This window comes from Thermobia domestica, chromosome 3, assembly GCF_964235325.1.
Source record: "Thermobia domestica chromosome 3, izTheDome1.hap1.1, whole genome shotgun sequence".
NCBI lineage: Eukaryota > Metazoa > Arthropoda > Insecta > Zygentoma > Lepismatidae > Thermobia > Thermobia domestica.
In genome coordinates, this window is record NC_137456.1 from 150,456,277 (window position 1) to 150,474,199 (window position 17,923).

Consider the following 17,923-nt stretch of genomic DNA (forward strand, 5'->3'; position numbering starts at 1 on the left):
TTATGCCGTAGAGCCTAGTAATAAATTAAATGATAATGTTGTGATCAAAGGTGGGTGGAATATTAATATTTGAACAATAATTTTTGACCTCAAACAATGAAAAATATAACAATATACGTTTCGAAATATGTAGCTATGGTTACTACATATATTTAAAAGTTTACTCTGCAATTATAGGAAGGTACGCACAAAATGTAGTACTTTTTAATATTTATATTTAGTTCAGGGTTCCCAAATGTTCATACTAAATACAATATTTAGTTGTTTTCTGGTGAAATACTAAAATTAATCCAATAAGAGGCCAACAATTAAAACAAGTGATTAACAGACTAAATCATGGTACTAGTTGAACGAAATTACTAATAAAGCCGATAATTTTTAAATTATGATACGAATGCTGTAACTTACGTTTTGGAGAAAAATTTGGAAATTTAAAATTTTGAGCAACATTTGAGGTAGCAGATGATGTTAATACGAAACTGTTTAGGCTAAACTGTGAATCATGGACGTCCAGAAGCCCTAATTTGGTATCATGATACAGTATCAAATAGCTAGTAATTTCTTTTTACGTAATTTTCTAGGTAATATATTTACGAATAGTTTTAAGTACTTTCTAACTAGCCTGTATCTACTTACGTGTCGCACTTTTTAATAGCACTTATTACAAAGCGAAAAACAGTAATTATTCTTCTTTACCTCTCAGAAGTAAATCACGTAAATATTGATGTGTGTCTTTTTTAGTGGAGAAACAACGATGTGGAGATGATGGATTCCAATGTAAAACAGGCGAATGTATCCCAAAATTTGCTGTTTGTAATGGTGAACACGATTGTGACGATGGAAGCGATGAAAATACTGAGAAATGTAGTAAGTATTGCTTGCTTTCTAGTAACATATTACAAATTACTTATAACAAACATATAAAGATATTTGTAACACAGGCGTTAATAAAGACATACTTCCTGAGCAACAGATAGCCACTTTTTTAAAGTTCACTCTCCTTCATTTCACTGAGATTAAAGACCTGAGATTATAACTACAGGAGTATCAAATAGTTTAGAATATAACTTATTATTCGCCAGTAAATAACAAGTTCCTTGCACGAAAATAGTCTGATGAATTCTTTTCAATCTGATTTGCGGACATTATAGCACTGCAATAGCTCTAATCAAAGTATATGACGACGTATGAAATGCAATCGAAGAAAGAACACTAAGAAGTATGGTGTTTTTAGATTTCTCAAAAATCTTCCAGAGACTTGACTTTGATATATTAAAGTTAAATTAAATTCTTATTTTAACTTCTCCTCCAACGTTTTTACTTGGATATCATCTCCTTTATCCTAACGGGCATAATCGTCGGACGTAAAACTGAAACATTTCATTTCATTTCATTTGCATTTACTTGGATTCACAAACATTAATGACAAATGATTCATTTTAATGGATATAATTACAACAAGGGGCACCACAATGTACATTACTTGGCCCTCTCTTTTACTTATTGTATACTTATGATCTTCCAAAAGCTATAAACCATACAAAATATCATCTATACGTGAATGACATCCAACTTCATGTTTCAGCAAATCCACCGAATACAGTATTCGGGAAGCATCAACAAAATTTACTTCTCCTCCAACTTATTTTAACTTCTAATTCAACAGGAACTGCTGCAGTCCATGAATGCAAGTCCTTTCCAATCCATTTCCAAATGAACTTTGCAAAGAGGAATTGACAAAATTCATATTTGGAGTCGAACACCATGAAAGAGGCTGCTTTTCAATCAGGCGTACTCTTACCATATACATAAGAACAGCTAGTGGACTGTAGTAAAGTTGGAAAGTAGGGTGTAGTCCATGATGACCGTTTCTGTCTGTGTTACAGATGTCGAGACGATCAAAACCACGAAGAAGTATCTCACCGACAATATGCGGAGGATGTGGTTCAAGCTAAAACAGGTTCTGCAGTGCTGTGGGGGTGTTTTCGTATCATGACTTGGACCCATTTAAAGAAGCAAATGCGTATATTAACCGGAATCTATAAATAATTTCCAGTGGCCAGGAATATCAGTGACAACTCCCATAAAACAATTTGGTAGCTTCCACACGATATCTACAGAGTTTAAGCGTTTTGTACTTGGTTTGAGAAAATAATCAGAAACTCTGTCTTACTTGGTTTCGCCTGAAAAATACTCAGATTTCAATCCTTCAAACAACCGGGTCAAATGCAGAAGTAATATTTCCATCTTTACTAGAAGTACATGCTCTACTGATGAGCGAGTGGATTTATATCTATCCAGTAATTCAGTTCATTTGTTGTAATAGAATGGTAAACAATGGACTTATCCTAACTTTCTACGGAAAAGTGATTAAGGTAGTAGGTCACTTCACACTATTCGGATCTACCATAAATTGAAGAACTACATATGGGAAAATCAGTGATCGAATACAAATAGAATGCGAAATCTTAAATTGTACAATGGTAAATGAAATGAAAATTCTAGGATTGATGTGTTGAATAACTAAAGTCTAAACAATGAGTGAAAAATATTAGTACATTAAGAATAGCAAACCTGAATAAAAACCTAGAAGAAAAGTATTTAAGTGATTAGATCATGACGAAATTCAAGGGAAACGGAGAAAAGAAAAATTTGAGAAGAGATGAACGAAGATAATATTAGTGGTTGTAGAAAACTTACAAAAGCAAATAACTGCATGTATAATAATAATAATAATAATAATAATAATAATAATAATAATAATAATAATAATAATAATAATAATAATAATAAGAAGAAGAAGAAGAAGAATGGAAGAAGCCAACATAACAAGAATAATTGAGTAATTTCTTTGTTTTGTCAAATTTATTATTATTATTATTATTATTATTATTATTATTATTATTAACTGTTATTTTGTTGTAATATTACTACTATTTTATTCATTATACTAAAATTATTAAATTTGTCTTTTTAAAATTGCCCCAGTTTTTAATAATGCATTTAGTTGTAAATTCAACTTTTCGATAGTATGGACACAAGGACTTAAAGCATTTGATATCACACATTCTTCTTTGAGTATAGTGATTGGTAATATTTTGTCAGATATATATACGATTATTTTAATGATATTAACTATGTTCAGACATTTAAGGTAGACATTCATCTGTTTTGTCATGGCTAACTTAATTCAGTTAAGGAAGTGTGACTCTTCTTTGGTTAACTATGAGATTTATTTCAAGTAAATAAATTTTAATTTCCAATTTACAGTTTCAAAAATATACTATATATTAAAGTGAAGTGTGTGGCAATATTTTAGAATATGATTACAACATAAAAGATCATACAGCTATAGGTTATTGTAATAATTAAATAACACATATCTAATATTTAATTGTTTAACGGCACAGTTTACATTTTACAGTACTTAAATTTGTAACATCTTGATTTAAAGTAGTGCAGAGCAATTGGTACCTATGTAGCTTCAAAGTTCAAATAAATAATTATGAATTGAACATATAACAAAATGTTTGAAGACAAATGACACAAAGTCATAGTTTTAGTTTTTACATTCATATGTCTTACCTTAGAAAGAAAGTACTAGGTAACTATTGATAGATTGGAAATATGGAACGAAATACTTACTTTAAGTTCGATTTGATTTGACGAAAATATTCCTTCAATTAAAGGAACTCCCATTGGTAAAGAGGTTTTGTAGTTTAACCCGCCGTCGCACACGCCGCGGAGTCACACTCCGCGAATAGAGAAATTTTAGTTTTCTTAGAACTGTGTAAGAATTTGTGCTGTAAAATATACATGTGCAATTGTCAAAAACGTTGCAAAGAAAATATAAAACAGTTTAATGTCGCATCAAAACAAAATACATATTAAAATTAAGATATAGGCCTATAAATAAATATTGCGGAATGAGACTCCGCGCGCGTGCCTCGATGTTACAATTAACGGTTAACGGAGGGTTAACGTTTCTTCCCAACACCGAACTTGTGTGAGACTTGAACCGAGAGCTTAACGTGAGATCTGAACCACTTAAGCTCTTACTGGGAATCGAATTGAGGTTTTGTTGAACATGCATATTCTAATTGTATAGACAGAAAGGAGGTCAAAAGAATATCTATTTGATATATTAAAAATTCAGTTGGATGCTGCTTATATTTAAGGGTGATCCAATTATAGAACTCTCAATTATTTCGATACTTAATATTGAGGAAATTAGAGCCATTCTAACAAACTAAGTTCTTCAGTAGATGTACTTGACATAATTTTAATTGTGTATTTAAATGTACGTTGTTATTTTTTACTTGTAATTATTACGTCCTTTTTATATTCATTTTATTTTGCAGATGCAAGCAATAAATCAGAACCACGCCCTAGTAATATCAGTATGATTGAAGGCATTAATATTACAATCCCAAGTACCATCAATAACTCTGGTGAGCACTATAAAATGAACTGAAGTAATATGTTGATTGTGCAATCTAATTAAATATAATTTAATCCAAAAGTGAACAAATATACTGACGTTAAAATTTAGTTAAACTCTAGAACAATATACTTTCCTAATCTAATCTAAATCATCGTTTAATTAAAATGATTTTTTCTTTAGCTCTGATTAATATTTATTTTTGCTTCATGTTGTAGTACAAATAGGATAAAATACACGTTCCTCCACCAGTCACCTAAAGTTTGGGATGCAATTAGGTGTTGTTAAGATAATTTTACTTTGAAATAATTCACAGTAATATCTCGAAGTTTCCTGATAGGTGGATTCGACTGAAATCACTTAATTCAAATATATATACAAGGTGGACAATTTTAATCTTTCCACATAAATGGGGATGGGCACGAGTCGAGTCAAAGGTAATTTTCTCGAGTCGAGTTACGAGCCGAGTCACTGTTTTTGAGGTCGAGTTACGAGTCGAGTCGAGTTTGATAAATGGCTCGCTCATTTAGCTCGTTTTAACTCGTTTCGATATCATGGCCTGATTAGACTGGAAAGTGAAAGCCATGGGAAATGGAAGCAGTAATATGTAATATTTTTAGTGTTGCTCATTAAAGGGGACACTGCTCGCATCTCGTCTCGTCTTGATAATGAGACAGCCTCAAATGTCGTGAGCATAATGACAATACAGGGTGGCCCAAAAGTAGGTATACAGTCCAGTACTGATCGGCTCATGGCATTTTATATCATTTTCTTATTTTCCCCACAGGTATTAACTCAGTTTCTTCATTGTTTGTTCTTAATGTCTTTTCACTTATATCTGAAGCTTTGAACAGACTGAAGTAAATAAATGCATTATCTTAATAAATTTAAATGTCATATTTGATCGATGCTGGTCTGTATACCTACTTTTGGGCCACTCTGACAATAATTCTTACCATCAAGGCTGAGACTTGCACGGTCGAATTTTTGAGCCCAAACAGAAGCCCAACCCGAGTAGTGATATCAATCCAATTGGCTCGATCCAGTTCAACTGAGTGAACAGCTCGAGCCGGCTCGGTTGACTGAGCCATCGACTCGAGCTGGCTCCCTTTTGGGTAAGCAACCAGCTCGGTTCGGTTCGGCTCAGGTGAGCTGTCGGCTCGAGCTGGCTAGACTGGAATGAGCCATCGGCTCGATCCGGCTCGTTTGAGGTGAAGCGTCGGCTCGGTAGGCGTGACATGTGAACGGTCATTCTGATATCATCTCTGCAGTGAACAAGCCGTGAGCCGATCCATTTAAAAAAATTTTGCGCCATTAGAGTCGGTACAAATCATACAACACGATCAAATGGACCGAATTTTGTTCGCTAGAGGTCAGATATCGGTTTTACGAAATTACTGTATATCCGGCTCAGTGGGTTTCTTGTATCTGGATTCTCGTTTAAAGAAATCCTTGGTTTGACTGAAAAGACTATTACAAACCAAGTTCTTGTACAGTCAGGTGTAAATTTCCAACTCGATAAATTTCTTGTTTAATAATCTTGAAAAATAAACGGATTGAACCAGTGTTTAGTAGTTTTCATTGGTTCAGGTGGATGGGGCGATGGGTCCCTTGCCGCTCGTTTGGGTATGACCCTGGTACTCTAAATCGTCTCCTTAACTTTAAAAGCTTTCTATACATACAGAAAATCGATTAAAATAATAATAAATTTGGTCCTACTGCTTGTTAAAACTGAGGCAAGCAAACTCGCCGATAATAGAAGGCAAGTATAATAGAAGGACCTCACATAAAGAAGGCAAGTATATTTGCCATTTAGTAGCGAAGAAGCAGCATTACTTGACTGTGAAATATATTAGTAACAACTTGTGTAATTTGCGTCATATACTGTATATAAGGAAAAGTTTACAAAGTAACCCGTTACATTTTAAAGTAACTTAACCAACTGATTGAACTCTAGACAAGATATTTCATGTTTCTGTCAAATTATGTTTTGATATCAATGAAACATTTTATCATTTTGTTTTTAATGTGCCCATATTATTCAAAATTACCCAATTTCTAGTCAATTACATGCGATCAGTAAGAGTAAAAAAAGGTTAATTATCATTGGTATATATTTTCTCCAATGAAAATGTTAACAAATCAAGGCACTATCTAAGGATTTAAAAGACTAAAATCATAAAATAATTATTTTGCCTGTAGTGCTGTGTACGTTAATATAAGAAAGGACATTAAAAACTTTTCAAAGAGAACTTTTGAGATCAGCTTCTGAGGGCTCGAGCCGACACGGTTGAGTGAGCTGTTGGTTCGGCTCACTTGTCGGTCCGGCTAGATAGTGAGCCGAACTGCTCCAGTCATTGACAACCCTAAACCCGGGACAATCAGTTTTGAACATGTTTGACTGGCACCTTATAACAATTTTTAGCTCGAGCCCAAATAGTTGCTCCTTCGGAACTTCAACCCAGAACCTCGTCAAAGACGTCCTTCCTTGCCTTCTAGACTTCTCGACGATCGAAACCGGCAGTTGACAAGTAAAGAAATATTTTTTTTTTAGTATTCAGATATGTATATACATGTTCTAATATTATTATTATTTGTATCATCGATAGTAATGACATTATGTAGAGAAAAACCAAAAAAATCGTTTCATAGCCTGTAGGTGAGAAAGAGAGAAACAAATATTCCCTTTCTTAATAACCAAGAGGACAAACGACTTTTTACCCACAGAATTGATATATCAAATTCATCTGGGCGCCTTTTCTGCACAGTCAGAGGTATCCTACCGACATATTTATGACAAGTCAGGTAGCTGCCACTTTTTTATTTTCCTTTCTCTTTGAATAGTCGGTATTGCGGGCGGTGGACATGTGTAATAAACAAACATCCCCAAAGATCATTAATCTTGCCTTCGACTCGATCGTTCTCGTCCTTCATTGAGAAAAAATTACCTTCCAGCACTTCCGTAGAATGATTCGAACAGAAATATAAATAAATTACGGTATATGAGGTCAAGGCAAACGAAAAAAGAAATACGTAGTATTCTGGTGTTTGGCGGGACAAGTGGCCTGAAAATTCCCCTCAGAACGATTAATTTTCTTGTTACTCTTAAAAATATTTTCATTTGCTTGCATGCTTTAATATCAATAGCGTACCCACGATTAGTTTTGCGTAAGTGGTGTAAAAACCTCCCCTGTAATTATCATATCATATAATTATTCATATTGATTTCTGAGGGATGGGATAAGGTGGCTCTAAAGGATTCACCTCTGGTGCGAAAGGAGCCTGGTTCGAGCCCAGACCATGTGAATTTTTGGCGGACAACACGGTGTCCATGGGTTTACTCAGGGCGTTCCTAAACTCTCATCCCAGCACTCCTCATAATAACTCACTTTCTTCATTCAGTCGTTCCTTTTAGTCCAAAGTTCATAATTATGGTATGTAAATCTAGAAAATTTTTATTTATTTATTTTCTACCTTAAGAACTCTGAATTCATGGCTTCGTCAGACATTAGAAAATGTTGATAGTAACAACCTTTCCATATGTTCGTATCTTTGATCTATTCCACTATGCTATTGCTTATGTATCAATAATTGTCAACATTTTTTTAAATTGGAAATTTGTTATTTTTTTAAAACAGAAATTGTATGTTTATTATACCTACGTGGAGTGTATCGAGTTCTGATATTTCATTAAACTAATATTTTGTATATAAATATGACATAGATTTAATACGGGAGGAGGGTAGAGAAATTCATTTCGCATTAGGGCTAATTTAAAAAGACGTCTTTATTTTAATTGTAAGTCGTAGTACATATATGATTGAATTTATGCTTTATTTACAATAATTTCAAAAATAATTTGCAGCATAATCCACTTTCACTTTTGTCAATTCTTTTCCTATTTCTAATTGCGTGATAGACTCTGCGTCCTAAATATACTATCTGAAGTCTAGAGAGAGATTACATTTGTTACACTCAATAGAATAGAATGAATTAGAAACAACCGTTTGGCCTGCTGTAAAGGTACCATTCCACATCTACTTGCATCTGAGGAAAAACAACTTGAGTGGAATTTTAGCCACTACTAAGTCTCCTAGACTTGACGGCATGATAAAGTTACATTATGTAATAAGTTTATATTTAACAAGAACAGTGGGGCCACGGTGGCCGTTGAGCTCGTCGTCTCGAGCTGTTCACATCGTGAGTAGTGTTGGTCCCATTAGAGTGCCTGATATCGCTACTCATACGTTAGTTGAAAAGACTCGTGCTTCTTCCACAAGTTTGTGCTTTAGTGTATTCGGTGAATTCTCACCCTGTGTGTACAGTGTTTTGGAGTTCAATAGCTTGTAGTAGTATGGAATATAAGAAGGACTTACAATTTCAATTAATATTTGACCGACGATATAGAAATGTAAAACCTAATGCTAGTCAAGTATATCAGTGGTTGGAAAATAAGTTTCCTCGTATCTTCGACAACATTTGTGCGCTCCAGTTACATGCGGAATCATATAGCATATATATTAAGTTTAAAGATTTACAAGCCTATGAACATTTCGCAGCAACAACTCCTTCGTCTGTAGAATTCACGCATGTGTCTGGGGAAACAAGCACAGTAAGGATCGTCCCCGCTGATGACCCCATTCGGTCGGTGCGTATATACGACTTTCCTCTGGAATTACCATTATCATTCGTAGAAGATCATTTCAAAAGTTATGGTAAAGTGCGCAAAGTGGAACCACCATTATGGAGTGCCCCTTTTCCCCCTGGCATAGACAGTGGCGTACGTATTGTTCATATGGAAATACATAAGCATATACCGACCCGTATCATAGTGCACGGTTGTAAGGTGAGTGTGTCTTATGAAGGGTAGCCTATTACTTGTTTCAGATGTCAGAGCAATTTTCACACGATAGCCACGTGTCCTTTGAAGAACGCAAAACCAACTACGGCCGCCCCTGAACAGACGTCTGTACACATGACGGAGATTGACAAAGTGCATCGCTCTTTTCCCTCTTCTGGCTCGCCTTCGCTCTCTGTCCCTGCCCCCCGGGCCCCTGCTCAGAGTTCCTCAGGCTTGCCTTCATTGACTGATACCACCGAGTTTCCAGTGTTAGGACGAACCCCCAAATTGAATTCATCTCTAACAAATAATGTCCTAGTTATGGAAGATTCTGAAGTGAAACTACGACCCCCGCCTTTACAGAATACGCCTGTGGATTTCATGGAACTTGACTCAACTCGTCTGTCAGAGCAGGAAGTGTTAACAGTTCAGTCTGGTTCTTCGTCTGAAGTGCAAGACAATAATGTCCCGTCTTCAACTGAACATACTGTTACTTCTGTGCAAGCTGATTTTTCTTCACAACAAAAAAGAAGGAAAGTTACTCGAACGTCTACACGAAAGAAGGAACAGTGTGCCCTTGATGTTACACGAGGGATAGACCAAGCTGAGCCACGCGAATTACGATCACAACATCGGGCAATATCTGACTCAGAATTGCCCTGAGGCGTGGTGTGTTTACTCTTCGCTATTGACCTTCACACCTGCTTTCCAGGGCTTCGTCCGCATTGTCTGTTATGAGGTATTTGGCAGTGTTAGTTTTTGTGTTCGTACAGGAAAGTTCACTCGGTTTGTTTTCTATTCGTCTCAAAATGCGTCACTTTACTAGTGTTCATGGGAAAGAATTCCTTTCACCTTTGTAAGTGCTTTTTTCTTTTTGTTATAGTTTTCTTTTTGAGTGCTTTTATAATGTTAACAGTAAATTCATTTAAGTTAATATCACTCAATATTCATAGAATCAGTTCCGATCATAATAAGGCCCTTCTAAAACAGTTCATCGAAAGCCGCCGACCAGACGTGTGTTTTCTACAAGAAATAAGTTCTCTGCTTACATCTTTGGATTTTCTTACCAATTATCAAGTTATTATTAACCGCGACCAAGAGACTGGGGTTGCGATTTTGGTGCGAAAGGGTCTGAGTTATGATCGTGTTGTGTTAGCTCCCGAAGGAAGGGCTATACGTTGTTATATTCAGAACATTTGTTTTATAGCATTATATGGTCATTCTGGCTTTACACGTACAAAAGAGAGGAACGAGTTTTATGCAACTACCATTCCTTCTTTACTTCCTCCGGGAATTCCTCATTGCATAATTGCCGGAGATTTCAATGCAATTGTAGATCCCCGAGATTCTCTGACGCCTACCACGCCTTGTCCTACTTTGTCAGAGCTTATTCGTGTCCTAAAGTTAAAAGACGCTTTAGTTGTGTCAAACTCTAAGCATGTATTCACCCACTGCACTACTACGACGAAGAGTAGAATCGACCGCGCTTACATTTCAGAGAGTTTATGCACTGCGGTGATACAACAAAATACAATTCCTGTGGCGCTGTCCGATCATGCCGCGATTGAAGTAGCCTTTAAAATGCCTTTCTTGCTACCACCGGCTCGGGGCCCTTCTTATTGGAAGATTAATAATGACATCATGTCTCGCCCGCAGGTTGTAGAGGAATTCTCGCGTCGCTTACCTTATTGGTGCAGCATGCAGCGGTACTACCCCTCTGTTATTTCTTGGTGGAATTTATATTGTAAACCTAAATTACGCAGTTTTTTCAATGGCAAGGGCGGGTCGCGAGGGAAGACGACCACCATTTACATGAATTTTTATATCAAGCTCTCTGTGAATTTTGGAATGCTCCGCCTTCTCTGGTGAACCTGGCTTGTATTAACGGTATCAAACACCGATTGAAAACTATTTACTCCCACACGTCGATTAGTGCGTATTTGTGGGAAGACTTTTATCATCGCTTTCCGGAGGAGACTATAACTATTTATCACGTTGATTGGATTTTGCGACAACGGCGTTCCACCGCCATCCATTCTCTCATTCTGGGAGATGGCACTACTACTACTAATTGTTCGCAGATTTTACAAGAGTTCACGCGCTACTATACAGACTTTGCTCGTCCCATAGACTACTCATATGCCCCAGAGTTTTGTCCACGTTATCTCACCATCTCACGGATGACGAGTGTCAGACATTGATCAATCCCATTAGTGCGGAGGGAATTTTCGCAGTCCTCAGGCGGGCAAAGGGCAGTAGTGCCCCCGGAGAAGACGGATTAAATATCCAGTTTTATAAACAGTATTGGTCTCACCTCAGTCCCTCTATTACCGCTTTATTCAATGCTTGGTTACAAGGCGAAACAGTGGGTCGTAATACCGCTATCTTAGTCCTCATTCCGAAATCCCGCGCAGCGCATTATGTTCAGGACTATCGACCTATTTCTTTATTGCCCGTCGATCTTAAGTTGTTCACTAAAGTGCTTACAGCCCGACTTCGACCAATCATCCGTCACTACATTAGTCCTTATCAGGCAGCACTCCATGCTACGCATAACCTTTCATATACTCTTCGCTCTTTGCGCGATATTTTTGCTTATTTTCATTTTCGGCAGGTGCCTGCGGGTGCATTAGCTGTAGATTTAGAAAAAGTGTACGACAGTTTGGATCACAGTTTTTTGTTGCAGATGCTGGAAGCCTGGAGGTTTCCTTTAGCCTTCCGCACAGTAATTAACAGTTTATATACCACAGCCAATTTCCGTATACAGATTAACGGACACCTGTCCCCTCTTATTCCACTGAAACGTGGATTAAGACAAGGATGTTCTTTGTCAACGATACTTTTTGCACTCGCATTAGATCCTTTACTTCGACAGTTGGCCACCCTGCACCCCCCTGAACCCTCCCGTTTCTTGAGTCAAAATATATTCGGATATGCGGATGACGTCACCATCACCGGAGTGGATCCTGTTCTTATGGCGCGGGTTTTTGCAGTGTTGCAACGTTTTGCACTTTGTTCCGGATTACAGTATAATGTAAAGAAAACTAATCTATTACAGTTCAATGGTTTTCATTTACCTGCTAACGAGCCCGGGGTGCCGTGTGTACCTCACGTCACTTCCTTGAAGATCTTATGTATCCCGTTTACGTCACAACCTACTCCCCTTTTCGAGGGGATTTGGTCCCCGTTGTTGTTACAAATTCGGCAGGTTTTGTTTTCACAGCGTTTCCGTCGCCTTCATTTAATTCATCGTATTCACTTTATCAATATTTACATTGCACCCAAGCTGTGGTACCAGGCTCGAATTTTCCCCTTACCGGAATTGTTCGCTAAGCGGTTTGAATATATGGCGTGGCTTCTATTTTCGTATTCCACGTGCAGAACTCTATCTTCCCCGTTCACAGGGAGGGCTGGGTCTAGTACATCTCAGATTGAAATGTCAAACTCTGTTTATGCTCGATTTCTACGCTGCAGTTGCTATTAACGAATCCTTCACACAGCAATGGATACGATGTTTTTGGCCTAGTTATGAATTCCCTGTGAGCCCCCCGTTTATTAACTTTGCTGATTGTTGTCCGACGTACATTACTTCACTAATACGTTATTGGACATACAGTGGTGTGGTTCTCTGCCCTACGGGATACAATTCTCGCACTTTGTATAACTTCCTTCTCTCGTTGTCTAACGATCAGATTATTCTCCGAATTCCTCACCGATATCCTCAGACTACGTGGTCACAGGTATGGGCTAATATCTTTGCCCCGGTATTACCTTCATACCTACAGGTTGAATGGTTTCAAGTGGTGCATCAGTTGGTGCCTACGCGCTCTCGTTTATTTGAGCTGAAACGTGTTCCTGACCCACTCTGTTCTCGATGCGCCAAAGAAGATACACTATCCCACCGGTACGATCAGTGTGTGGGTGCTCCAGCTACCTGGAACTGTCTCACGTCCTTCTTAGGACGAATTTGTCGTCGACCTCCACACCAGTTCACAGTATCCTATGTTTTGTTTCCGGATTTTCGTTATTTTCCACAGACCAAACACCACGCTGTGCTCTTTATACTGGCGTGTACAATTGTGTATATCCATCGCCATGTGCCTTTGCTGGATGCTCGCACCTACTTGGATTTTTTAAAACGCACTCGCCGAAAGCTCTTTTCCCCCGAGTTGGACAGGCAGTATTTTAGTAGGTTTTTAGAAGTGGTGTTGCAGTAACCTCCTTCCTTCTCGTTTTTTTTTTTTTAAAAAGCTACAACTCATGATGTAGGTTTATCTTTTCGTTTTTATTTATTTATTTTTTTTTCGTGATTATTGTTATATTTTACATTTTCCTTTTCTTGTATGTAAGACAAATTGTATTGTATTACCCTAGGAGTCGTCTGGTTCTTGTACACTTTTTGTATAAAGACAAGCATATGAACAATAAAACTAGTGGCTCAGTGGTAGAGCGTTTACCTCTGGTGCTTGGGGTTCCGGGTTCGATTCCAGCCCCCGCCAAGTGAACTTTGTGGTGGACAAACATCGTGTGCGTGGGTTTCCTCGGGGTTCTCCCGTTTCCTCCCACTTTCTTCATTCCACCATTTCATTCATTACTCATCATCACCGTCTCCTTTAGCCTAACCGGCATAACTGTGGGACGTAAAACTCAAAGATTTCATTTTATTTTTCAACAAGAACAGTCTTCGAAAGCTCCTTGACTCGGCGCGGGGGTCCGTGGAAGGATTGGGACCTCTTGAATCCCCGCACTTCAAATAATATGCTTGTAACCTTCATCAATATTCCTATTGTACATTACTTTAATATAACTTTCAACAGTTTTATTTGATATCGCACGCTTAGATTTGGTTTTCTAGGTGAACCGACAAAAGACAAAACAGCAATACGATATTTTTATTTGTATTTCAAACATAAAAGTCTATTATAAAATGGTTGGAAATTTGCACATCAACATTAATGTATTTTGATGTCACAACTGACCGTTGAAGTCATGCTCTATTTTTTTTCTTTTAAGCGAATTGTTGAAAAATATAAGAGAATGGACAGATGAGTAAAATATGAGTGTGTTATCTGTTTCTGAGCGTTCCAGTACTTTCTCCTGACACTATTTATTTGATGTAGGAAAATGACAGTACACTGTTTTCGTCTACGAGGCGATATCGGGAAAGTATCTGTATTAAAATAGCCCTGAACTGGCAGCTACCTTCCCTCATCTCTTTCTAACAGCATAAGCCAAGATGCCAGTTAGCTGTAATTAAATTTAATTCAATTCCTTTTATACCTGACAACTCGCTCTTGTAGATGTAGTCAGCTCTGTGGAGGGTGGATATTGAATTTGGGTGTGATCCTTATTTCTTTATATGTTCTTTCTACTATTCTCTGTATAGCAATTAAAACTACGTAAAAATTTGCTTCGGGGCTCCTTCGTGGCTAAGCGGTTAGCGTACGCGCCTTTGGCGTGGGAGACGCGGGTTCGATTCCCAGAGGGAGCTCATGTGGTTCGGATTCTACGTTAATCAGTATCTCACATAGCATCGCCGCTGAAAGGGACGTTTAACTTAAAAGCAACTCAAGGATTTGCTTAGTTTTGGATATATGACGTTATCCTGAAAGAAAAAATAGTTTCTATAGCAAATTCATGTTTTAATTAAATTCTCAAACACAGGCTATCACCACTCACAGTTCCAGGGGGTCAATTAACCTTGGGGAAGGGTTCACCCCTTGACCCCGTCTGGCAACGGGTCTGATGCTCCTCCGAAATATAAATCCGGAACACCCGGAACCTCCCGAACGATGTCCTTGCCTTCTAGTCTTCACGACTACAGAGGTCGGTAATAATAATAATAATAATAATAATAATAATAATAATAATAATAATAATAATAATAATAATAATAATAATAATAATAATAATAATAATAATAATAGTAGTAGTAGTAGTAGTAGTAATATAATTGATAATAATTATATTGTCTATGCAATACAGTTGAAAATAGTATTTGAAACTCCACACAGAGTATGGCTCGATTTGGCTCGTTTCGGCTTTACTCTACTCGAAACTCGACCCAAATTCGAGTCGAGTTTCGAGTCGAGTTGGAGGAAATTTTTCGAGCCGAGTTCTCGAGTCGAGCTCAAAGATGTCTGTTTCTAGTCGAGTCGAGTTTCAAAGAAAAAGCTCTCGAACTCGCTCGTGCCCATCCCTACACATAAATATTTCGAAAATGGTTAAACATAAATAAATCGAATAAAAACACAAATAAGAAATGCCAAGGGACACATCAAATGTTGTTGTTGTGGTACCCCCCCAGGGCCACCAATGGTGGGGATCTAGGATCCAACTTTAAAATTTTAAATTTAAACATGCGGCAAGTACACCTCGTTCGATAGATCTTCAAACACTAAACATAGTTGTGGCAAAATATTTTTCATATACGTCGCCGTATTCAAAATGGCCGCCAAGAGATAATGCCTTTATCAGATAAAATGTCCAGTACCACTAATATGAAAACACTTGGAGATAAATGAACAGAGCAAAAAGTGAAACAGAAAAATTGCATGGGACATCTTGAGTTATGTTGTCGCGGTGATCTCCCAGGACCACCTTGTACACGGGCCCAGGGATCAACTTCGAAATTTTAAATGAAAACATGGGTCGAATGATACCTCGTTCGATACATCTCCAAACACTAAACAGTGTTGTGGGAAAATATTGTCCATATGGGTCACCGTTTACAAAATAGCCGCCAAGACATAGTACCTGTATCAGATAAAACGTTTAGAACCACTAATATGAAAACAGTTGGAGATAAATAAACAGAACAAAGCTCGGATAGGAAATCTGAATGGGTATTTGTCATTCCACGGATTGAGTAAACTAAAATAATAATAATAATAATAAAAGATCTTAATAATACATTTTTTAAATAGCGCAAACTTTTCGCCCGTGAGAATTTAATGTAATTCGTGCAAGAGGTTTGGAAGGCATCTGCATCAGTATGTACCGTTTCGTTACTGGAGATCACAACTGAAATTACCGCTGAAAGTTATCCGGAATGTAACTGTGGACAACATCTCAGTGAACCTCACATTCTATCTCCTAATTTTCCCTCGCAGATAGTATTGGTTAGGTTGAAAATGGGCATGCATTCTGCTCCGCCCATTATAACTGAGATTTATCTTGTCTTTCTTTTCCACTAGAGGAATATCGTTATGATACCTTCTGTAATGCCATGGCCGTTAAGGTTCCACATCTTTGCCCACTAATTCGCGATCTCTGCATTAGACGACTGCATGTCATAAAATAAAATCATATCACGTCAGTTCTCGTTCAATCTTCGTGAGTCCCTTCGTGAGGCGAGGAGAACTTACGGGAAAAAACATCCCGGATGTGAGAGGTGAGGAGACATAAAGAAAAAGCCCTGGACATGACATGCAACCAGGCACAGAAGGAAAAGAATCGAATCAATATCATGCAGACAACAGTTGAATAAAACCATGGTCTACACATTGTTCGACAATTTTGTTTCAAATTTCAGTTGATTCCTTTTTCCATTCAATCATTGCCTACAATAAAAATGGAAGGTACCATTTAATACAAATTTTGCAAACTTTTTTCATTAGAGAGACATATATCTCTTATATAACACATTTGAGATAATTTTGTTGCTTGGATTCAATTTGCAAAACCTAAGGTTCCCATTTGAAATTTCAACATTCCTTCCCGATTCACCCACTTACGTAGGAAGGTTACAGCGAGAAGATCCTAGGAATTAGATTTCCTCCTTTTCATTATGGCACTTTTACTCTAATCCTCTTTTCCTCTCTTGCAACATTCTCCAGCCGTGGAACAATAAATACCCTCTGTGATTTCCTATTCGAATTTTTGTTCTGTTAATTTATCTCTAAATGTTTTCATTATATGGGCACTGGACGTTATGTCTGATACACGTATCACTTCTTGGTGGTCATTTTGAAAACAGTGACCCATATGGACAATCTTTTGCCACAGCGCTCTTTAGTTTGTAAAGATCTCTCGAATGAGGCATCGTTCACTACATGTCTCCATTTAAAATTTTGAAGTTGAGCCCTCTGTCAAGCTTGCAATTATCATTTGTTTTTCTTGTGAAACGGGATCTGAAATGTATATTTCAGTGGGTTTTGCTCTCGCGTATATGAGCTTGTCGTTTGTGAGCTCCTGACTGTGTGTATCCAACAGCTGGCTGACAACGTCACCATTGATTTCCGAATTTAATTGCATGATAAGCTTAGCAACTTCTATCACTACAACGACATCTTTAGCTTTTTAAAAGGGGAAAAATTTCTTTCCTGCCAAACTTCAGCGCTTTTCTTGTTTTGAAATTTTATAGCAAAATTTCACAATTGTTCATACGAAATGTAAAGTATTGAGTTGTTTACAAATCTGAAAGTTTGCAAAAGTTTCTGACTGTTTTTTCCCTTAGTTGTAATCATAAAGGTAGATGCAGTAAGCCTTCAATGTCACTCAATAGGACTTCCTAGTTAGTTTGTTAAGGAAGCTGGTTGTGATTGAAGGCAAAAGCATAACATAAAACGTCAGAATAGTTAGTTTGTAGAAATAAAACTAGTATCTGAATAATTCGAGGTAAGAGTTAGAGGAATTGGGTT

General features: G+C 37.3%; 1 protein-coding gene across 7 annotated transcripts in view; it reads left to right on the forward strand.

Moving 5' to 3' along the window:
* Window positions 1–17,923, forward strand: part of LOC145680806 (uncharacterized) — a 331,282-nt gene that overhangs the window by 259,058 nt on the left and 54,301 nt on the right. For all 7 annotated transcript variants that reach the window (XM_081751877.1, XM_081751876.1, XM_081751871.1 and 4 more), the window contains 2 exons: window positions 742–867; window positions 4,362–4,451. In XM_081751877.1, the coding sequence (XP_081608003.1) occupies window positions 742–867; window positions 4,362–4,451 (216 nt within the window). The remainder of the gene's footprint in view (window positions 1–741; window positions 868–4,361; window positions 4,452–17,923) is intronic.